This window comes from Apteryx rowi, unplaced genomic scaffold (assembly GCF_003343035.1).
Source record: "Apteryx rowi isolate R43461 unplaced genomic scaffold, aptRow1 scaffold_38, whole genome shotgun sequence".
NCBI classification, from domain to species: Eukaryota; Metazoa; Chordata; class Aves; order Apterygiformes; family Apterygidae; genus Apteryx; species Apteryx rowi.
In genome coordinates this window covers 745352-768220 of record NW_020450307.1, presented here as the reverse complement: position 1 = coordinate 768220, position 22869 = coordinate 745352, and the positions used below count along the sequence as shown (strand labels likewise).

The 22869-nt window shown below is 38.8% G+C and overlaps 2 protein-coding genes across 16 annotated transcripts in view; both read left to right on the top strand.

Moving 5' to 3' along the window:
* The window catches only part of TNFRSF8 (TNF receptor superfamily member 8), a 38143-nt gene extending 36199 nt beyond the window's left edge, over positions 1-1944 (top strand). For 12 of the 14 annotated variants that reach the window (XM_026074162.1, XM_026074157.1, XM_026074155.1 and 9 more), the window contains one exon: positions 6-1944. In XM_026074162.1, coding sequence (XP_025929947.1) covers positions 6-253 — 248 coding nt within the window. In that variant the 3' untranslated portion in view covers positions 254-1944. The remainder of the gene's footprint in view (positions 1-5) is intronic. The other 2 variants (XR_003254888.1, XR_003254889.1) reach the window with 1 other exon arrangement.
* Positions 1945-4058: 2114 nt separating this feature from the next.
* Positions 4059-22791, top strand: TNFRSF1B (TNF receptor superfamily member 1B). 2 transcript variants are annotated; one of them, XR_003254890.1, is made up of 11 exons: positions 4059-4121; positions 12019-12121; positions 14600-14728; positions 15868-16017; positions 16912-17005; positions 17091-17284; positions 18064-18138; positions 19194-19231; positions 19685-19955; positions 20578-21398; positions 21759-22791. XR_003254890.1 is itself a non-coding variant. In XM_026074177.1 (10 exons), the coding sequence occupies exons 1-10, from the start codon at positions 4059-4061 to the stop codon at positions 20874-20876; spliced, it is 1416 nt and encodes a 471-aa protein (XP_025929962.1). In that variant the 3' UTR covers positions 20877-22791. The 2 variants fall into 2 exon arrangements, 1 of the variants encoding a protein (XP_025929962.1); XM_026074177.1 differs by having other exon boundaries at positions 20578-22791.
* Positions 22792-22869: the final 78 nt, after the last annotated feature.

Genomic DNA, 22869 nt, shown 5'->3' with positions numbered 1-22869 from the left:
CTCAGAAAAGATATACATCATGAAAGCCGACACTGTCATTGTGGGGTCCATTTCAGAAGTGTCTAGTGGCAAGAACTGTGCTGTCAGAGGATGTGAAAGCGATGTTGATGTCCAGGAAAACACGGAGGAAGAGGAGCTGGCAATGCACTATCCAGAGCAGGAGACAGAATCTTTTCCCGGGAATGATGTCATGGTTCCCGTGGAAGAGGAGGGAAAGGAATTTCATCACCCCACCACTGCCACTGAAAAGTGATATCCCATTGAGAAGAACCTGATGTGTGAAACTACAGAAACACCCAGTGTGGCAATGATCCTGAATCTACTACCAGGGAGGTGAATGCATATTGCTTTAGGTAATCTGAAAAGCGGTATATAACACAGAAACACATTCAAAGAAAGAGCGCTAGAACCTATTTCATCTAACAGATGAGAGGATCGTCCAAAGCAGTGAGAAGCATTGGCCTTCATAGCTCATCATCAAATATTTCTCTCTTCCTCTGTCTCCCCCAGTATCATGCTGGAAATTAGTTTGAATCAAAGCTACAAAATTCAAAGGACTTCTGGATACATACTCAGGTTTCATGGCTTGCTTCCTCTGCATGAAGAAATGGATTAAAACCTACATCTGATTATTTGCGCTAGCTGTGAAAATTCTGGCCAGAATCTGGAGTTAAGCTTGAGACCCAGCCCTGTTTTTTCTATTCCAGTATTACCAACACTTTTTTTTGTCATACATTTTGCAACATCTGCTATTTTTCTTAAGGCCTCTACTCTTGAATGAAAATGATAATTTCTGTTTTCACTAACACAAACAGAACTCTTAAGTTTATGGACTTCATGTTTCTTGAGGAAGCATGACCAAAAGGTGCCTCACAGGCTCAGAAGACAGAAGGCAAATAAAACTAATTGCAGTCTGTCATAGTTTAGGCCAATATCTGTATTTTTTGAGGTCTGATTTATGGTTTTTGATTACTTCAAGTCATCAGTAAGGCTAAAAACGGCCTCTTGTGATGAAAGCCAAACTATTCTCAACATTTAGATGTTGAACAAACTATGGACTTAGCCGAGCGTGGAGTTTGTAAAAAGAGAGAAGAAGGAAATAAACTGATTTTCTACAAAAAGCAAGGAACTGAAAAATAGCCACAGTAGTTATTTCCTATAACGTTGTTAATTTCTGCTTGTTTTAGAAGAATTGCTTATAATCATCTGGGTGATGCTGATTTGCATGTCTTTGTTCTTAAAAAATTTCTGTTTTGTTTCGTAGTCAACTGGCTTGTCTTACGCAAATTCTTTATCTTTTATGCTGCTTTTTTGATAACTGTAAATGTAATAGCGCTGACTATGTTTTCACACAGGACAATGGAAAATGAGCAAGATGACAAAGTGTGCCTTAATAGTCAAAAAAAGGAACCACAAAAACAATTACTTGCTTTGTAGTTGTACCCTGGGCAGAGTACCGTAGTAACAGCTGTGCAACTTCAGTGTCTTTTGTCTGACGCACTTAGCTTAAAACACACAGAAGGAACATAAGAACATAAAAAAACACCCTCCTGGGCCAGACTAGTGCTCCAGGTAGCCCAATATTTTGTCTCTGACAGTGACAGCAGAGCACGTAAGCCTGGTTAATATCTGCTGTTTGTATTCTTCATACTTCTGCAGCATCAGCTGTAATTGGATTAAGTATGTTAGAGAGTTTGTCCCAGCCTTTAATATTCATTTATGAACCTCTTGCATTAATTTTCCTAATCTCTTGAATCTTCTGATACAACCTGCCTCCACAATCTCCTGTGACAACACATTACAGAAATTTACAATTCACTGTGTAAAGATGTACTTTTACCTGTTTTATACTGACCTCCTACTTGTTTCAGTGAGTGCCACTAGTTCTTGTATTACAGAATGTAATGCAATATGGATTTGCAATAATGTTTTGCATTCACTTTATCCACTGCCTTTATGATTCTTGGTCATATTCCCCTCAGCCTCCAAACCGAGTTCCCACCTTTTTATAATCTTGTACGTTAGTTGCTCCATTGCCTTGGTCATTTTAGTTGATCTCTTTTGTTGTTGTATCTTTTTTAATTTCACTATGTTCTTTCGGAGATCTGGAGGCCAGAACTATGTACTGTATTCGAGAAGAGGGTTGGCCAAGGTTTTAAATAGTGGCAAAAGGATAATTTCTGTTTTGTTCTCAATGCCTTTCTTGATGATGCCCTCCAATTTGTTGGCTTTTTTGGCTGCACCTGCACACTAAGCAGATGATTTCAGAGACTTATCAAGAATGACTCCAGGATCACTTTTCTGAATGATAACTGCCAGCTGCAAGTTCAGTACCAGGTAGGCCTGGTTTAGGTTATTTTCCCCTAAATGAATTACCTTGCATTTCTCTACATAGAAGCCCGTTTGCCACCTTTTAATCTGCCTGCTCAGTTTTGTGAGCACCTTCTGGATTTCCTCGCCTTTTCCATGTCATGTAACTACCTGAAGGAGTTTAGTACTGCCTGCAAACCTGGAGATTTCACTGTGCACACTTTTCTCCATATCATTGATGGAGATTTTGAATAAAACTGGTCCCAGCATTAATTCCTGGGGAACCCCACTGCTAACTCTTCTCTATCCTGAAAAATGACCATTGTGACAAGCTCTTTCCTTCCTGTCTTTTAAACCTGCCATAACTTTCCTATCCTCTAAGCTTTAAGCAAATCCATAAAATAGCCTTTCCTCCAAGCCTATGGCGATATAGTTTTTTTGATGGCCTTAGGTGTGGAACCTTGTCAAAGGCTTTTTGAAAATCTTAATGTAGTGTGTCCACTGGATTTCCTTTATCCATTAAGCCTCTCAATACAGGGGAACATATATTATCAAGGTTTTTCAATTGAAGAAACAAACCCAGAGGGGTTTTCACTTTCCTGGAACCACAGCCCCAAAGATGAAGTATGAGAACCTCAGCATTATGGGATCCAGCCACTGACTTTTCATCAGTGGATAATCTACCTGTAGTACACTTACTTGACAACTGGTTCTAGTTTTAAGTGATACTAGTTCCAGTATTTACATCTTGAATTCCATTCTTCTCTGCAAGTCTAGAACATAAAATATTTTCTAAAAATAACTGTTGCCACTACAGGTGTATTTAGTTCACCTACTAAGCCTTGCAAGAGAGGTAATTAGTGAATCCTTTCTGTCTGCTTCTGTGTTTGTAGTTGTTCTGTTTCATTCAGAGGATAAGCTGCTCCTAATGCTCAGATGGACATCTGAGACTCCATTTCTTTCAGCTGTCAGTGTTGCCCTGTCAGTGGCAGTTACATGAGGTGAAAAAGGAGGCAAAAGAGAATTAATATTTTTTGGTTTAAGTGCTTGTTGTGCAGCAGAAGGTCAAGTCACCCAGTACTGACATAAAACAGCAATGCGAGGAGGAAGCAAAACTGAGTAGGACAAACACTGGCCACCATTTCCTCCCTTCCAGGCAGGGCAGTTCGCTGTTTTCCAGCGCATGCAATTCATTCTAGAGAAACACAGGAATCTCCGTTTAATTTTAGAGAACACCAATTTGTGTATCCACTAGCTGTGAATAGCCACGTGCACATGGCCGTGGTGGTTCAAGGATGTTCTGTAATGACAGAGGTCATTGTATAGTTCACTTCTAAGTACAAATTAATCTTGACAGCTTTCTAGATGAATCACAGGCGCTGTAACCTGTAAAACAGATTGCAATCGGTTACTTCAATGACACTGGCAACCTTTGAATTAAAAAATTAAATGGATTTTAACGCATAGCCACCCTTTTCCTGTCTGATAACGTAAATGTTTCACGGCTGATACTTTCAGTACGTAGTTGCGGGGGAAATATTTTTCGGGAGGGCAGTTTAAACCTCAGTAAAGGAGAGTTTCTCTCAAGAGCAGCGCGCACCGCAGCGCGGGGACCGCCCGCTCCGCTCCGCTCCGCCCCGCCGGGGCCGGGCCCGGGACTGGGACTGGGACTGGGACTGGGACGGGGCCCGCCGCGCTCCGCCCCGCTGCGCCCCGCCGGGCCCGGGAGCGGCTCAGTCGGCGGCGGGATGGGGCCGCGCTGGGCGCTCCTCGCCGCGCTCCTCCAGGCCGGCGGCGCCGCGGGCGGCGGGGTGAGTGCGCTGCCGGGGCTCGCCTCCCCCCCCCCCCTTAGCTCCCTTTAACGCCTTCCCTCGCCCCGCTCCCTTTTGCTACGTTTTCCTGGCTTCCCGGAGCAATGACTAACCATCTTTCCGGGATTTTCATYAGAAGCGGGGTTGACTTTTCAGGCTGGTTTGCAATGTTTGTAAAGGCTACGAGTGTGCTGGCAAGTGCAGAGCGCAAGATCTGTATGTGTTTTACACCGTTGTTTAAACAGGAAGAGCTCGTTGTGCTTTATCGGATCGTTTCAAGCCATTCCCTATTTACATAGAAAAGCCCTTTAATTTACATCTAAGACCTGATGTGATCCAGCTGTGTCTGTTCTGTTTTATAGCCAGCTAGATTTCTGTTTGGCGGTGAATGTTTTTAACTGTTTAAACCAAAGAGCTTGATGAGATCTCTTTCACTTTGAGTTTATGCTGTGGGGGTATATTGACAGCATTTTTTCATCTTTTTTAAAGTGTACTGGGTTATGAAGATAAATGTGGAAACGATTCTGAGATGTCTAGATCATTGCTTTGTTATGGGATGTGCATGTTATTTGCGTATTTACTTAATTATTTTCATTTAGCCTTGATAAGACTAAATGGAAGAAGATGAGCAGGGTGTCAGAATGTGTACTGAACCTGGAATTCAGTGGTCTTTTAAGGTGGAATGGGTGCTATAATGGGTTGATAATAGATTAGATTAATATTTTCAGCTGTATCTCAACCATTTTGAATTCAGCCCTGGCTTGTTAAGGTGACAGTATTTTGGACCTGATTCCCTGAATACTTTGGACTGGACAGGATGGTGAAGGTAAGGAAGGGAGAGTCTCAGAACTGTAGCAGACCCTATCACCAAAATGTAACGGTAAAGTTGCCTCATGCTCCTTGCTGTCACCCTCAATAAAGGGCTGAGTGATTCAAAACGAATTAAGTCTTCTCTCAGCCAAACCATGATTCTGTAATGGTGGAAAGCATGGAGGAATTTTCAGCATCACTTTTCTCATTGTCCTCAGGGTTTTGCCAAACCAAAGAAAAGTCCATATATAACTTAAAAAAAAGCTTCAGAAACACTGTATCTGCCACAGAGCTGGAAAAAATCTGCCTGTTCTACCAATTTTTAAAAGTGACCAGTTAAAGTAAACTTAGTTTGGCTTTGCTGAGGGAGAGAATCCAGTAAAGCAATAGTTCTTGAGTGACACACTTTTTCTAGTTTTTCTCATTCAGCCTGAATTATCTGAAGCAGTCTAGCCTGGGTGTTACTCACAGGAACTGAACATAATTTTTGCCACTTTGAACAATTCAGTCACCAGATGCTTTTAATAGAAACTTTCTTGGTAGCCTGAAACCTAAATATCTGTCCTTTGCAAAGCTGTGCAATGTGCTGTGCAGTATAGTTGCTGATCTGTGCAGAAATCTGTTTCAAAATAATACCAAAATGCCATTTCCAGCATTTGGCCTAAAAGACACTTATCCCTTCTGGCAGTGTTTTTTGGCTGGTACCTTGGGCATCTTAAGAGGGTGACTAGGCAGGTCGCAACCTCTTGACACCTAGAAATAGGCTTATGCTGCTGAGTTTGATTTGTCCCTAGGGTGTGAGCTCTTCTGTGCCAGCTTTTGGCCTGGTCTCGTTAAGACACAGCTGCAGATAATCTGTCCAGTCCAGGTCCCAGTGTCCCCAAAGAAGACAAGTGTCTTGGTTTGGGTTTTGGCTCAGGTTTTCTAGTATTATTCCCTGTCTCCCTTATTGATTTCATGTGTGCGTGTAATGCAGAAGAACTCTAGCATTACAGGATATAAAAGAGGAATGAGGCCAGAAGTGGCAGGGTTTATACACTGAAGCCCTTGACAGGATTGCCAGATATAAACTCTGCTGAGCTTCAGTTAAGTATAAATGTACACACAATAGAAGGCAAAGGACACGTAATTTAAAATGTATACCCACTCAACAACACAGAAATAATCATTTTAAATTTTCCCAAGATATCATATTATAAGAAGTCTTTGTGGATGTGTTCCCTGCATTTTATAAAACAAAACTATGTCTTCTCTTTTACACCCTGAGGCTGTCTGTCTTCCTCACACAGTTTCATCTGTCATCTTTACACTTAGGGCTTACATATTTTCTCCGTTCCTACTCTGCTTTCAATATTAGGTATCAACCTGTCTCCATTAGGTGTGTCTTCCAGGATGTCTCTGTTTGAGCTCAGACTTAATGTGGCCAATCCTGACTTGCTGATCCTTCCTTGGGAACTTGCTCACCAGTTGCCCTTCCCTGACAGGTGATGAGGATGCGACCTGTCTTTCTGCCTTTCAGGCCTGCAATCTGTTGTTCCTCTTGCTTCCCCCCCTTGTTCATGTGAGTACCTTCGCTTTCTGCAGGGAAACTGTCGATTTTCAGGCACATCAGCTTTGACAGTCCCTGTTACTCTTAAGTATCAAATCTTGATTTAGTAGATAATTTCTTTTATTAAAGCAACATTTGGGAAAACAGACCAGCTTTTGGATACACAAGCCTGAAGTTTTGAAACAGAAGAGCTGATATCCTTGAAAATGTGTATGTTTTTCCAAACGTATACGTTTATGTAATAAAAGATATTATCTCTCCCTACAAACTTTGCCTTGCTTCTATTATTTTTGCATATTGTGAATAGGTTCCATATTCTATGCAGACTAATGTCATCCCTTTCAGGGAARATGAACATACTCATATTATGATGGTGAGTGCCAATGTGAGTACCTCTAACAGTAAGGAAAAAGATACTGTTTTCTTCAGGGGAGGGGGAAGGTGGAATTGTAAATCTGTTTATCTGTGGCTATGCAGGACTCTTGCTTATACAACAACATTTACTTCTGCAAAATGCCTTAAACAGTTCATAGGTATTTTGTCTTTACAGACATAAATTAGAATATAGGATGTGAGAACAATTAACGTAAGAGAAACATAATCTTAGAGCAGTATTTGCAGGAAAGCAACTTTAAATGAAGCCTTATGCTTTGAGTATAGCTGGTACAGCCTGACACCCTGATATAACTTCCACTGATTTCAGTGAGACTTGCTATTATCTATGACAAATTTAATCCTAAACAGAATTCATTCTCTACAGGACCMGTTTTAGATATTTGAAATATAATTCTGTGTTTTCCTGTCTTAGACTTATGCTCAGCAAACAGCATCTCTCTACCACAGGTCCTTTCCATAGAAACAGATTCATATGTCAGAGTCTTTGGTGACTTCATTGTGGTTTCATATGCGTAGAGAACGTTATATGCCAGATGTAGTTCCTGTTCAGATTCCTTTGTTTGACAGCTTGAATGTGAAGAAATCAACTGTAAGAAAAGGAAACCAATAAATATGTAGAAATTTGAGTTAGGATTGAAATGTGTGTTTACATCTTTGTTTTAAATGACGTCCTTAAGTAAAACTGAATGTTATGTAAATGGATGAGCACATATATAGCATTAGATGTCTTATTTCTCCTATTGAAGATGCTTAAATTTAATTAAACATAAAGTCCAAGAACATAGGGACAAACTGTAAGGCAGGAATTGAAGGAAATTTTCTTTATTCTAACTAGTACTCAGCACACAGGGAATGCCTTACATTATCACAGTGCAGTGAAAGCTAAGGCCTGGCCTGACCTTGGCCTTCCTCCCCAGTAGATAGAGTCAGGCTGGTGCGTTGGATCAGGTCTTTCTGATTTTGAAGAAGTGTGAATCCAAATCTGGATTTGAACTTTGTAACACAGGCTCAGCTCTGGTACAGACATTAGGGTCTCAGTTGTGGTTGACCTCTGCGTGACTGCGTGGGAGGGGACAGTCCATAAGCCCTTTCCCTCCGCTAGTGTTCCCTCCACTAGCACAGGTACAGCTGCAGCCTGAAAATCATGGGATACTGGCATGTACTCTGCTAGTTTTCTCTCCCAGGGGAGATAGGATATGGGGAATCTTGGAAACAATTGTACTTGAACACACATATTTGGAAGAGTCTGTACTAACCTTACAGCTGGATGGAGGCTGCTGCTGGCCTACTCCTCTCCAAATAGGATCGCCTATCTACTGGATGTCTGTAAGGCAGATAGGAAAATGATGCAAACAATGCAGGGACTCTGGGGAGAGAATCTTGAGTCACTGACGACTTGTACATAACTTCTCCATTATTGCGCAACGCACGGACATTGCAAAAGTATTTACTAGTGAGTTGCGTAGTCAAGGACAATCACAGTTTACTCAGTTCTGATTTGAGCAAATAGAGGCTACTCACCTTTCTTGTGCTGATATCCCAGCACAAGAACCAAGAGCTAAAAAAAGTTGCCTAATTTGATCAGTATGCATAGAGGTAGACCAAATTTGTTGTTTAATAATGTTCACGCCTCTGTCGCTAGATAGAGGAGACATTTTGCCTCTACTGGCATCCATCAGATTAAATGAAATCTTCCAAATTCATTTTGTCTGTACAAATGTCTTTAAAAGTCTGCTGTCATTAGACACTGCTACCTAATCTGAGAAATTTTAAGGCTAGCCCAAAAGATGCAATATAAGCTTTTCAGCATTTTCTTCCTCAAAAATGTTTCTCTGGGCTATTGTTACCTCGTTCATAACTGAGAACTTAACCTGAGAACAGGTTTTATTTTTGATTGTTTTCAGATGAGTCATATCAGACCATGAAAGGGTTTCATATTTACATAATTTTTAAATTCAGTGGGTTTTCCTTCTTATTTTCCATAATTAGGGAGCCCTTTAAATAAAAGGTTATTTTTCTTATCATAATCTACTTGCAGAACAGAGTCGCAGTAAAAGCAGAAGACAAAATAAGGACATACGGGACGTGCAAACAGCAATAAAATGTAAAGATTACGTGATAGATTCTGGTCCCCTGCTCTTTGTCAGTCTTTCAGCCCAAAGTAGCCAATAGACCTGAATGCCAGAGACTTCTGGTTTGGGGAGCAAATACTGCACCGTCCAACCCAGACCCTAAAATTGCTGAGATGGCTAGAAAAAGTGGAGTCTTCTTGTAGCCAAGGAAGCCAGGAGAGTTTTACACCAACTAAGAGGCCTACATTTGCTCCAGTAGAGTAGGAGATCTGGCCGTTGACCTTGACAGTAGTCTGATTAAACGAACTTACTTTGAAAATAACTACTGAAATTAATGGCATCCCCCCAGTGGGAGCAAAGCTGAGCTCATGTGCGTGTGTAAATTGTGTCTAAGTGAGTTACAAGTCATTTTTACTTTCCCATAATGTTCTTTAAGGATAGTTGGCAAGAAATTGTCAATTGTATGTCATCAAGAGCCACAGCTCATCAGATAAACTCTCAGGAAGATTGTATCAGTCAGTAGAGATATCCTTTCAAGCACGACTTGAGAGAAACAGATGTGAACCCATAGACCTAAGGTTTTCCTGTGACTTTAACTCTCAGGACAGTATTTACAGCAGATAACGCAGAGGATGAGGTAAGAACATTTCTTGCCGGGAAGCCTCACCAGCAGGATAATTTGTGATGTGGTTTGTTGTATTTCTCTCTTTTTCTGTGTGTGTGCTTGCAGTGAAGTTTTCAGATTAAAAATATGCTCAGTGTTTGTTTTAATGAAGTTTATTGTTGTGACTGCAAAAATGCAGCTACAGCACTTGATTTTTCTTCCCTTAATAAACAAGAAAAGAACTTAAACTAAAAGTACTTATGATGAGAGCAGAGCCCTTCTCCCCTTCTTCATCAGATTATAGTGTCAGCTCACATTTGCAAATGGTGTGGTTTCTCTATGACTTACTGCCCTTCCTGTGAGGGTACAGTACCAAGTCCAGCATTAGCAGTTGTCACTGAACCTAGAAGGTTTTGGAAAGTCTTATTTTTCTTTTTGAATTATTATGATTATTATTCTCATTGATAATGATGAAACTAATAATGTTGAAGCCAACCTCCTGGTTCTGCTTCAAAGTCTTCAATCCTCGAGCAAGCCACCTTTAAGTAAGCCCTCTTACTGCAAAGCAAAAGTGGAGGCCAGAGGAGTTTTTGGAGGCATTTGCGACTGCAGTATAGCTCCTGTAAAACTGGCTTTGTTCTCATCAAAAGACAAAAAGCAGAATTTGAAAAATTCAGTTTGTGCTCAGCAACTGAGTCTTATTTCACCTGCCCACCAGAAGCTCTGAGAGATAAAGGCAATACCTTGTTGAGCAATTGCAGATTTCAGGAAGCAGGTGGGATTTTTTTACATTAAAGTACAGTCCCTGTTTTCTGCTTGGGGTATATGCTTTCTGTGTCAGCCTCTGAAGAGAGGCAGCCTGTTCTGGTGTTTGAGAAGAATGGTTTCTTGTCATTCTTCCCCACCCCACTGCAGTTTCTAGGCTGTTAAAAGGGTCTTCACTATTCTGTTTTTCAGTTTGCAACTTGACTGTTTATCGTTGATCTGTCTGTGAGAGAGTGAGGTGGGTATGGGTGAAACCCTACCCCAGTCTCTCTGGTTTTGAGTCTTCAGCTCAACTGACTGATCAGTGGAGATCAGAATCATCCTGATTCTGGTCAGTGTCACCAACTTTTGGTGTTTTAAATAGGAAGAGCTGTGAAACTTCTACCTAAATAGTTTGTCTTCCTTTTTTCTTTTCTCGAGTGAATATTCAAATTCAAGAAGGCTTTTCTCTGCCTTCGCATTCTAGGAAAAGGTTCTTTTTGACGGTGACCATTGAGTAGATGTGTCAAACCCTGTTTCTGATATACAGCTAGATAAGAAGTAAAATATTTCAACAAGCTGCTTAAGAAAATATTGGGTTCCTTTTAAGCAATTGTTGAGAGCGGGAAGTGCTAATCTACTTTGTCAGTAATGTGAAGACACAATAAATAATCAACATGTTGTTTCAGTAAGGAGGAAGGATATCTTCATTACCGGCCTCCAAAGAGCTTGTTCCTGTTTTGATTTCTCTTTTTAATTATATTTGTAAAGTACTTCTCTAAATGTGTATAGACTATACATGGAACAATCTCTTCAGACTGCAGGGAACTGAGCAGTGTCACATAGTTTTTGAACAGCATCCTTTTGATCTAGCAGGAAACTCCTACGTTTGTACTACCTAACATTAGCCTTTCTCTTTTATTCACACTGAGTACGTTTTTCCCCTTTGAAAACAGATGTCAGCTCCTCAAATATTTTGACATTTGTTCATTGAAGTCATTGAGATGTGCCGATTTATATGAGCTGAAAATTAAGTACAGTGTATTTTATGACTGTTTCATATGCACTTTTTTTAAGAGTACACAATTGCTCCTTTTCAGAAGAGGCAGTGCTGTTTTGGAGGACATCATTTTTTTCAAAACATCAAGGCCTCTCTGGTTCAGAAAGGAATCAGAAAGTATTTGGAATGATGAGGCTCTTTGAATCATGCCAGCTGAGAAAGAGTACTTAGCCCTTTGGTTTTGGGGATTCACTGGTGGCCAGCTGTGATGCTAACCCCATGTTTCCACTGTATTCTTCTGGCTATTAAACCTGGAGAAATCACTTTGGGCACTGTGACAAATTGAAGACAGATCTTCAGAAACGGAGGAACCTTTAAATGGTCTCAAAGTCTTGTTGAACTCAAGCCAGTTTGGTATGTTGAACTGTGAATGAGACATGCATTAATTATGGTAGCTTTTAAAGGCTTTGAACTTATAATCTGTCTTTATTGTGTTGAAAAAATGTGCCAGAAAGGTATAGAATTGTAGCTTTAACCTGTTTGTTCTCCTTATACTTTTTGGCCTCTGCTTCTTTCTATTTGGTCAGGCCTGGATCAGCATCTTGGAAAGGAAGGTGGTTATAATCGCACTGATCTTTAAATGTTTGTCTCTTTTGAATCTCTACATGACGGTCAGGATGGATGGACTTGTGATTCATGATTTTCCCTTTAATTTCTCCTAGGAATATTCCTTGCCTTATACACCACAGTTTGCACAGTGCAAGGACCCCAGCAGGGAATTCTATGAAGAAAGACTTAATAAATGTTGCAGTCAGTGCCCTCCAGGTAACTTATAATTTACACTATTACTTTACGTGGCCAAATTCAATCAATTTTCAGATGAGCACTGTATGTTTTGATTATTGACGCATGTGAAGAACATCAGAATTTTGCTGTTTTAATGCACTCTTAGCTAGAAGAACATAAAATGCTGTGACTGTAAAAATATCTGCAAGAGAAACACAATGTTTACCAGAATTGGAGTTTTGTTACAAGGTTAACCTAGTTGGGGCTTATCAGGAGAGTGACCTAGGCTGCTGAGCTCTTGTAAGTAAAAAGTAATTTTTAATTGCACGTTGTGTTTAAAAAAAAAAAAAAAAGCAACAGCTAACTAATGAAATTACAAAAATTAAACAACACATATCGGACCAAAGCCCGGTAATAACACATGCATTGTAAAACAGGGTATGAGGTAGAGCTTAATTTCTGTACTTCAATAATATCACTTATATAAGGGGATTTCCGCTGGGCAGGTTAATCTATAATTGCTCATTAAGGAAGTTTTTTTTGTCTTTACTGTAAAGCAGCCACTGCAGACCACTGTTAGAGATAATACAGAGATACAAGAGTTCTGAAACTGTTTTTCTGATTTGAGTTGTCATGTCTTACACTCCAGTGATAATTATTAGTGATCTTTTGCTAGCAAACAGCTATTGAGTGCAGACATATGGGGGTGTTGAGTTTTTTTTTTTTTTTTTTTTTGGTAGTAGTGACATTCTGATATTTTAATAATAGAGTTTGTGCCAAAAGCTGTCATTATATGATGAAATTAGAYACAGCAAAAAAATGCATATTTGTCTCATGACATGCTGAGCAAACAAAATTTGTCTCCATAAATGCTGAGTTCCTGTCAGAGAGATCCGGAAGTTTAAGCAGGAAACCAGAATATGCTGAAGCAGCCACAGTTGCTTGAATTAACAAAAAATGTCTAGATCGATCTGTCAAACTTCCTTTGTTAAAAACACAATGGAGGCAAAGATGATGATTCATAATTAAAACCTCTATCTATTCCAGTAAATGGTGGTCAGTCTGTAATATGACTCTGTCCCCAACTTTTAATTTTTCAGAATAACAAACTCTGGACAACAATTTGTAGGAAACCTAACATATTTACTTTTGTTATTGTGATTTTGAAATGTTTTTACCATAATTTAACAAAAAATTGGAGCCTAAATCATTAGCAGGATATGGGAGGCAGTATTTTAAGTTTTAAATAAGTATACTCAAAAACAAAGTCTTTGGCAATAGTTTCCATGGCTCATCTCCAGCCCTCTTTTTGGAGAACAGAAGTTCTCCAAAAAGCTCCAAATACTTTCTCAGTGATGGCTCCTGCTTTCTGATGATATATTCCAGGTTATTTTTGTATAGGATGTGAGACATTGACTTTTATCTTCTTCATCCTTTCAAGCAAGGAGGGAATGGCTGAGCTGAGGTGCTTCCCTTTCTTTAAAAAGGATATGTTGGAGCTTATGTTTATTTGTTCCCACCATTACACTGTTTACTCATTCCCACCACTACACTGAACTCCGTCTTCAGTGAGAAGAGTTGGTGGAAAGAGTAGCAGTGGTTTTCCTAGTAACCATCTACCAAAAACCTAAGTGTTCACCTCACTGCGTTCCTGGAGAAACCATCTTTGACAGCTTTTGATTTCATTTAGAGTGCCAGTAGCCTCAGAAACTCATTGCTTTGATCTGTTAGCACTCGCTGAAGATGTTCAGTTTCAAAGGTCATTGTGGAGGCATAAGGAACAGAGCAGTGCAAACGATGAAAGAGGCATTTAAAATTTTTCCTAATTATTCACTCAAATCCCAGGGCCTCCTCCGAGATTGTTTGCTGGGTCCCTTTTCACTCCTGTAGTGGTTCAGGGACAGTCATTGTAGGATTCTTTTCTGGCTTTGCCATTGCTCTGCTAACAACTTTTAGGTGAAGGAAAAAGAATAAGCATCTGTGAAGAGCTAGAGCTCATGTCCTTTCAGTAGTGACAAGTGGTGAAGTTTTAATTCAGGTCTGTTTGTGATAATGATACTTATTATGCCTTCTTCACTTGCTGTTCTTAAGGGTAGTAAGGGCCTCACCCAGATTCATCATTCTAGCATGTGCCTGACTTTCAGCATAAAGCAACATCCTATGTGTTTCATGACAAAACACATCTTCTGTGAGGGTAGAAAAGTGTTTTTTCTTATGTACTGTGGTAACTGCATCTAAGCACATGCCGAGATTTTCTTTCAGGATTGATGCCTTTTTGCTTTAAGGATGTCTGGAAGTCACTGAATTGAATGTAGGAAAAGGTGTCAAACACAAATGACATAGAAGAGGTCAGATTTTCCCTGTGTATACATGCAATCCCCATTTAAATTAGAACCTGCTTGGTGCGTGCTACCTGTCTGATAGTGGCAGTCAAGGGAAAAGTTTTGTACAGCTAAGAATGAAACTTATCTTAATTCCTAGTGATTCCTAGTGATGAGATTTTACTGTTTTTTCCAGGCCAATATAAGTTAGAGAGCTGCACTGACAGTGTGGACACACGGTGCAGTCCCTGTGGACCTAACTCATATACAGAGATATGGAATCGGTCTCCTCAGTGCTTTGCCTGCTTACCACCTTGCAGGAAAGGTAGGCCTGAATTATTAAAGGGACTTTTGTGCCTTTAACAGCCTGCTCCAAGAGTTGACTTGGTTTAATCTGGTCTCTTCTCCTAAGAAAACTCCGCAAGGATTTGGATCTATCACTTGTATATTCCCAATGAACATTTTTCATTCTCATGTTTTTTATACTGATAAGATTTTGGAAGAAAGACAGGGAAAAGTCCTGTAGACCATTAGCACTCTCCTTTCTTTTTACGTCCTAAAGATTTGACGGCAGTCTTGTATACTTGGAAACTAAGGCACTCTATCCCTAAAATAGACGCAAATGTCTTTAGTAGAGTCACTTCCTGCCTATACTGTCCGGCCAGTGGAGCTAAGACCTGACTTTCACAGGGGTAAGTGGACAATTCTGTTTCTAGCATCCAGTCATTCCTYGGTCTGTCTGCTGGGCTGCCAACAGCAAAACACCAGTTGTGATAATCCTATATTATTTTTATTTCATTTGCTAAGCGGCATAGTCAGTGAAAGGATGCTGGTTCAGTTCATTATAGGGAGCTTAATAGTACATGAAGTAGATGATACATCTGTATGTTGGTCTAATAGACAATGTGGACTAACAAATCCATTCATATCATTCCCTGGTGTTTCTAAAGGAAACTGATATAGAAAAGTATCTATCTGACTCATCAGTGTTAAGGATCCAATCCAAAGTCATTTGAAGGAGCTTTGGTCTGATCTAAATAGATAATCTTACAAAACTGATTAATAGAGGCTGAAAATGTCCATAATAAGGTTTCCAGTTACTTTAAATATAGTTGCATGATCTGCATAGACTACAAATCTTAGTATGGCCTCCAGATACTGCAGTGATGAGCACAGATAACACAAATATGTATATTTATGATCATGATACAACTGTAGGTACAGAGTTCCAAATGTAAATTCTCCAAATGCAAATTTGACCTCTAAAGGAGAAGCAACTCTTCAGAAAATACAGATGTTGGGCATGTAACTTTTTTTTTTTAATCATGGTACACTAGTCAGAGGCTGCAAAATTGTCTTCAGTTTTTGCTATATGTACATCACCTCACAGTCACTTAAAACATTGCAGACAGTGGTTTTAATTGTTGCTAATGGCATCTTGTCTTTTTCTTGTTTTAAAAACAGGTTTTGTGCAGGTTCAAACGTGCACAAAGTCACAGGACAGAATCTGTAGCTGCCCACCCAATGAGTACTGCATTTCAAAAATATATGAGTACTGCAAAATATGTAGGGTGCATAAGAAGTGTGGAAAAGGTTACCGAGTTTCCAAAAAAGGTAATTTAATTCTGAACACTCAGAATCTACATGCAAAATAGCTTTACTGTATGAAGAGGGTTATTTTTACCGTAATAGTCCATAAATATTTCCTAATATGCCTTGAACTCAGTAAATTACAGGAATAATGTATTTTAATGCCATGCAGTTATGTATTCTTTCTAATGCAATCATTATCTTAGCAAGGAGGCAGTAAATAGAGCAACAATGTTCTCAAGAGGCATATTGAAAGGGACAAAATATCTTGATCTTTTATTATCATATATCATGAAGTTCCCTGATCCAACTTAATTTTCCTTTGTTTTGCTGCACTGTGTGATTTCTTTCATACAAGTGACTCAGATTCAGGACCACATAATTCCTGCTTAAAACCTTAAAACAGGCCTTCAGGTTGAATTTAGGATATAGTAAGTAATGATGACTCTATGCTGTTGTGCAGAGGAATTAATTTCTCTTTATTAGATGATGAAATTTACCGCTCTGACAGTGTAGTTGTCTCAAGATGAAAACAATATTCAGAGAGGTGGATTGCCTATTAATTGTATGAAATTAAGAAACACTTGAGCCAAAACTGCAGCAGAATGGTATAGGTGGTCAGCCTCTTAGGGACTAGCAAAAAGGCTCAGCATTGTCTGTAGTGCTACATTTTAACTTTTTTGTAGGTTTTAACAGTCTTTGAAAAAGACTGAGTATCAAGGGCACAGAAGTAACAGCTGATGAATCTTCTGCTTTGTGTTTGGGTGGGATGTTTCATATTAATTGCTTTTGTGACAGTCACAGTCTGTATTTTGTGTACTGCCTCTGTATCGCTTCCAGGATCTGTACCACAGACCTTGATTATTCATTCTTGGTTCTCACTAGATGACTAACTGGAGTTTTTCTATTTGTGTAAAGGAACAGACAGCACAGATACAGAATGTAAACCTTGTCCTCCTGGAACTTTTTCAGATGAAGAATCTTACAATACCAGCTGTATACCGCATACAGTGTAAGCCAGCATTTCTGTCTAATAGCAACCTTTAACTGTGCCTAGGGTTGATTTCTTTTCTAACCTCTCTTTTTGTTTCTTGCAGTTGTAAATCAGTGGCTATTCCAGGAAACAGCATGAATGACACTGTTTGCAGTGACTCAGGAATAGTGTTTGCCACAGCTCTACCTCACACTTATGTGAAACCCATCCTGACCCAAAGCTCAACTTCTACCAGACCTGAAATATTAACTCGACCTGTCATTCTAAGCACTGCACCTGATATGTCTCATATCATTGGTGAGTTATTAATTCTTTCAAAGTCATTTTTGTCTGACTAGGAAGCAAGGTTGCATTTAGTTCTCAGTTTCTTTCAGAGACCAATTACCTGTACCCAGACAGAACCTCAGAACAGCAGAGTTAATTCAATAGGACTCTGCTTGTATTGAGTTGCATATTATTTACCTATATATCTGCCCTGCCTCAGTGCATTCTACAGTCCTCATAATTCTGGCAATATTTCCAAAAAGTGCAGAACTAGACTATGCAATGCATTTCCTGAGAATTGCTGCTGTGAAGGGGTAGCTGGTAGAAAGGGCTTGCATCTTAGATTCTAGGCTGAGGCGAACTTGACTTACCGATCCTCCTGGAAAGTGGCTTTTGGAGACTTCTGGCAGCCTTTCCCAGGATAGGAAATCCTTATAGCATTGATAAGCGCGGACATATTCTCTGCTGTTCACAGGCTGTCCTGCAGGCATATGTGTTCAGGAGCATTCTGGGCTGCCTGGCCTTATACTTAATGAACTGTTGCTAGCCTAGTGAGGCTCCTTTTGTGACTGAGGCCAGAAATCTGTCCTCACTTTTCAGCACAGGAAAATTCAATTTTATGAAGTTGTGGAGACTGAAATGCGACCTTGGTACTCAATAATCCGACATCAAATGTGAATGTCAGACACAGCGGCTACTTGTAAATTTAACTTTTATAGTCATGGACAGAAACTATGAAACTACTTGTTTCTAATTCTCTCCTTTGGCAGATGGACCTGCTAAATAACTTACCTTTCTTTTTTTATTTTCAGGATCAGTAACAGGGCCATTGTTTTTGGTCTTGATAATCACTGTTTTGGGATATTGCTTCGTCTCCAAAAAAAAAGGTAAGATTCATGCAGTGAAATAAACAATTCTGTAAGCATCAGAAATAATAACACCTGGTTTCCTACTAATTTGAGCCTAGTGGTTGACTGATTTTAGTGTCTTAGAAGGTGCTAGCTTCGAAGTTTTTCTCATGGCTGGATATGGATGCAGGCTCACTAATGTGCAGATTCTTTGATGTCTAATAATATGCGAGTTCACTATTTATTTATTTTTATTTTTTTACAAGGGGAGAGGATGTTTATTTGCATGTCCTGGTTCACTGGCTGGTAACCTAGCTTCAGGAAACTTTCAGGAAAGTTCAGAGGAACTTTTGACCTCATTCCTCTGTTATATTTGGGTGGAATTGGCCAAAGGATTCAAAGGTCAATAGGAGAAAGAGAGACTAATGAAAAACTCATGCAAAGCACCGTGTTCACATAAACTTTGCAGCCACAGAAAACCAGAATAGAAAAAATACTCTGAAGGATTCCATATGCATTTATATTAAATGTTTCTTTATTAGATCACATGGGGTGAAATTCATCTCAATATGGGGATATGAAGCAGGTGCCCTATTCAGATCTCTTATTCCTTAGATTATAGATAGTTGTCTAAACATGCAACATCCCAGTGGAGTTGGACAACTGTGCAGCAATCTCCTACTGCAGCTTATTAAATATTTTGTGCTTCATCATTTAGGTATTAGACATTACCAGATGTTATTACTATCATTTTACTGTCATGGACATATTTTATTGTTACTGGTACCTTTTCTCATTGACACTGTACTAAAGAAAAATGATTGTTTAATTCATGCACGGAATCCTCTTTGTTCACTGGCCAAATTCAGTGCACTTTACAAAATTAGTGCAATACAAAAATTTACAAAATTTACAAAATTATAAACCAGCATGCACTAGCAATCTGGCTTCCTCCACAGAGCATAGAGGAAATAAAACTAAATGTACATTGGAGTTTACTCTAGCAGCAGAGGGTATCACTCAGGCTAGTTAAGAGGGAAGCTTTTGCAACTTAAACAAATTTTGCTGTTAATGAACTCTTTCCTCACTTGCAGCGCTTTTATATTCTCCATCAACTAGAGAAGCAGATCTGGTGAGTGTGACTCATTCATTTCTTTTCATCTTCTCCATTTCTTTAATAGTTATATAGAAAGCATGCCATCTTAACTAATTACCAGTATAAGAAAATTGCACAGCAGAAAGCTAAAACTGTAGTGAGGAGGGGCTGGTTTGGTCCCCAAATTAGTGCCTAAGATATACCTGTCCTGACTGACCCATCCTCACATTATTTCAGGCTATTTAGCCATATAACATAGGTGTGATTCAGAGCCTTGTTCCCTAGATAATCAGTAAAGTGTTGTAGATGCCTTCAGGAGACAGATTTATTTTGTTGAATACCGGATGAGCTAGTATGAATTTTATTTACGGTTATCACTGTGCAAATGGAGATTATCAGTAGTTTCTTTAGATACCTAAGTGCTGACCATTTTTTTGTTAGTATTTTTTTTAAAGGTTAATGTTCTGCATTTTTCTGCAAATATTCCAGCCTTTTTGCCCTACAGAGAAGCAGTGTGACAAAAAAATAAGAAATACAGGATCACAGAACTCCAGTAACTCCGAACAGGAGGAACAGCATCTCTTAGAAACTCCGGGGTCAAGCAGTAGCTCTCTGAATAATCCAGATGGGTCTACAAGGGTCAGTGTAATAAGTAACAAGAACAATGAAAAGAAAGAAACAGAAGGATTTCAGCAACAACATTCAGCCACAGAAGGTTGTAAGCTTCACAGTGGAGGCAGACACAACTCTGCAAGTTCAGGTAAGAGTCTGTCAAAGATCATATATCAGAATGTTCCAGAACCTCTTGAAATTTGATTATCAGTTATGAGTTTTTTGGCAGAAGTTTAAATGGCAGTGTAAAACATCAGAGCCATGTTCAGCAGAGAGAGTATTTAGGAACTTTTTAAAGGAGAAGTGGTTGCTTTAAGTTGTCAGCCTGGAACAGTAAAGACAGTGTGCTCAGTGTGCTCAGCTGCAAAACTGTTTTTTGAAGACTAGGGAATCAGTGTAATGGTAGGCATGTTCCTGTGAGTGGGAGAAAGAGACAAAGGGAGCAGTAAGAAAAGATGATTGGCAAAGGCATCTGAAATGGAATGGGGATTAAGAAAAAAGAAACAGATGGACAGGGAGTTGACTGTGATCCAGGTCTCTGTATTAGTAGTTTTCTTTTGTTTTAATCCCTGGGATGATAATGTAGATTTTATTGTATCAAAAAAAAAATTAAAAGTTGCAGAATCAACTCCACCAGCTTGCATAAATTGCAAGCAAGGAGAAGTTAGAGTCTATTTTAACTGTAAGTCAAAGAACCGGATAAAGAATCCAACCATTCTACTCTGGGTTTCATTCTTCCATGCTTAATGTGTTTTTTGTTTATTTGATAGAACACTCTGGTAATGGAGGAACACAGGTGAATGTGACTTGTATTGTTAAAGTATGTAATTCGGACTGCAGTTCCCAGTTCCCAGAACAGACTAGTTCATCTAGCATGGATTATGGAAATACTCCCCATTATTCTCCAACAGGGGAAGAAGTTCCCCTTTCAAAAGAAGAAAACCGCTTGAAAAAAGAAACTGAAATTCAGATCTCAGTGGAAACCGAGGACAATTTACTTCAAGACTTACTTCCAGAAGAAAAGAAGTTTCCTCTGGGTATTCAAGATGTGGGGATGAAAACTAGTTAAAGGAGATTACAGATCATGTATTGATTGACTGATAAAATTCATCGAACAACCTCTGAGCTTCTAAAATAAACATTATGTTAAATGTAGCATTCCTACAGAGACTTGAAATCTCAGATGAACATAAACATGGGAGTTTTTGAGGTTTTAAACCTTTTTTTTTGTCAGCCTTGAGACTCAAAAGACGATCTTTGCAGTTTATAAGAAGCTACCACTTTTTTAATGCTTTCTTTCCTTTTAAACTTAATGCCCTACTCTTCCCTTTTTTCTGTGATACATCTTGACCATACCCGAGAGAGACCTTTGTTAGCTTTGAAAAGGAACTGTTTTCTAACTTTATGCCACTGACTTTTCTGCTGAGACTTCTTGTGATGATAATTTGGGTTCATATATACTACCTGTTGAGAACATGACTGCAACCAGCCCTTCTAAGAGACTGGAATTAAATGATCAGTCATCTAATGCTAATAAGCTATTCAAGTGGTTTTAAATTTAAAACTATTCCATTCAACTTCCTATCTTCATGTACGTATTTCTACTAGCCCTTTGGATATTTTTTATTATTATGATTTGCTTCCTTTCATCCTTGGACCAAACTTTACAATTCAAGCTTAAGTATATTGAGGAGCAAAATCTTTTACAGCAGTTTTTATACTAGATTACAACTATTCTGTTATTTCATTAGCTGTACATATTTAGAAAAAGAAATCTAGATTAACTAGTTGTTATCTTGAAGTAGACAGTAAATTCCTTTTATTGATGGTTCTAAAGTCTGACATCTTCGTGTCATGGCTGTTTTAATATGGTTCCCTGACTGATTCTGACCTCATTTTTGAGGTTAYCAAGGTTAACCATAAACGCAAAATATTTTTCTCTACATTACAGTGAACATTAGAGAAGATCCAGACAGCTCACCCCCTTTCACCTCAGGTAAAGGACTATCTCTTGATGATTGCATGGCATAATCTGTGAAAAGTGGAATTGATTCAAACCTCAGAACCAGAAAATCCTGTTGTCCTCCACTTGTTGATCCACGCTGAAGATCCATCCACCTCTTAAAAAAAATTAGTAGAGGTTCTTCTTGAATTCATGCTTTTGGAATTCAGTTTCTAGGACTGCATTTCCCATAGTTATGCTTTATGTATGTGGATTAACTGACACTTGTGGTGTCTATATTCAACCAGAATTTGTAATATGTTGTCTGAATTATATTTAAGTGAAATCAGACAGCAGTCATAATTTTTTCATTTATTTCACAAAAACATACTGGCTTACCTCAAGAGTAACTAAATGCATTTGTTGTTTCTGAGGCCTTAGGTTGAAAAAGGATATCTTGGAATAGAATAGCATTTATTCTACAACTACAGAAGAGAGTCAGAACTGAGTTTATGTGGAAGCTTAAAATTTATATTTCTGTCAAGTTTATTCACATTTTCTCTGGAACTGAGAAATGGCAAACAGACTTTTAATCCTACTATGAAAACTTTGTAGAATGGTATTTTAAACTTGTACTTGAAGATAATTTTCAGAAAAGATGCAAAGATCTACAAAATGGAAACACTGATACTATTACAAAATTGCAGGATTTATGCAAGAAAAGTACCTAATTTTATATGTTGCTTTGAACCTCCTGCACTGTACTGAACATTTTCATATCTTGTTCATCAGCTCCCAGTATTGGGACCACGTTGAAGAAGCAGCTGAAGATTTTTGAAGAAGTTTAAAAAATGTTTAAAAAAGTTTACTGCTTATGGCAGTAAATTCATTGGGTTTTCAAATTATGGAGCTGCATGGTAGAAGGAAAATCCAAGTTTTATGTTGAAAGTGTGAAAAATGGGCTTGTATTTGTTTATAAAGAGTAAAAAAAGTCTATATTTTTATAATGATGTATGTCTTTACATTAAAATTCTTATTTTTAGAAGGGGTTGTTTCATTTCACAGTTTGAACTACTGTGTTCAAAACAATTTTATTTCTCTCATTGTTACTGCCTAATTT

Coding starts and splice junctions, on each gene's coding strand:
- TNFRSF1B (XM_026074177.1), top strand. CDS start 4,059: ATGGGGCCGCGCTGGGCGCTCCTCGCCGCGCTCCTCCAGGCCGGCGGC. Junction 18,139..19,193: donor CTTCGTCTCCAAAAAAAAAG/GTAAGATTCATG, acceptor CCTCACTTGCAG/CGCTTTTATATTCTCCATCA. Junction 19,232..19,684: donor CAACTAGAGAAGCAGATCTG/GTGAGTGTGACT, acceptor CAAATATTCCAG/CCTTTTTGCCCTACAGAGAA.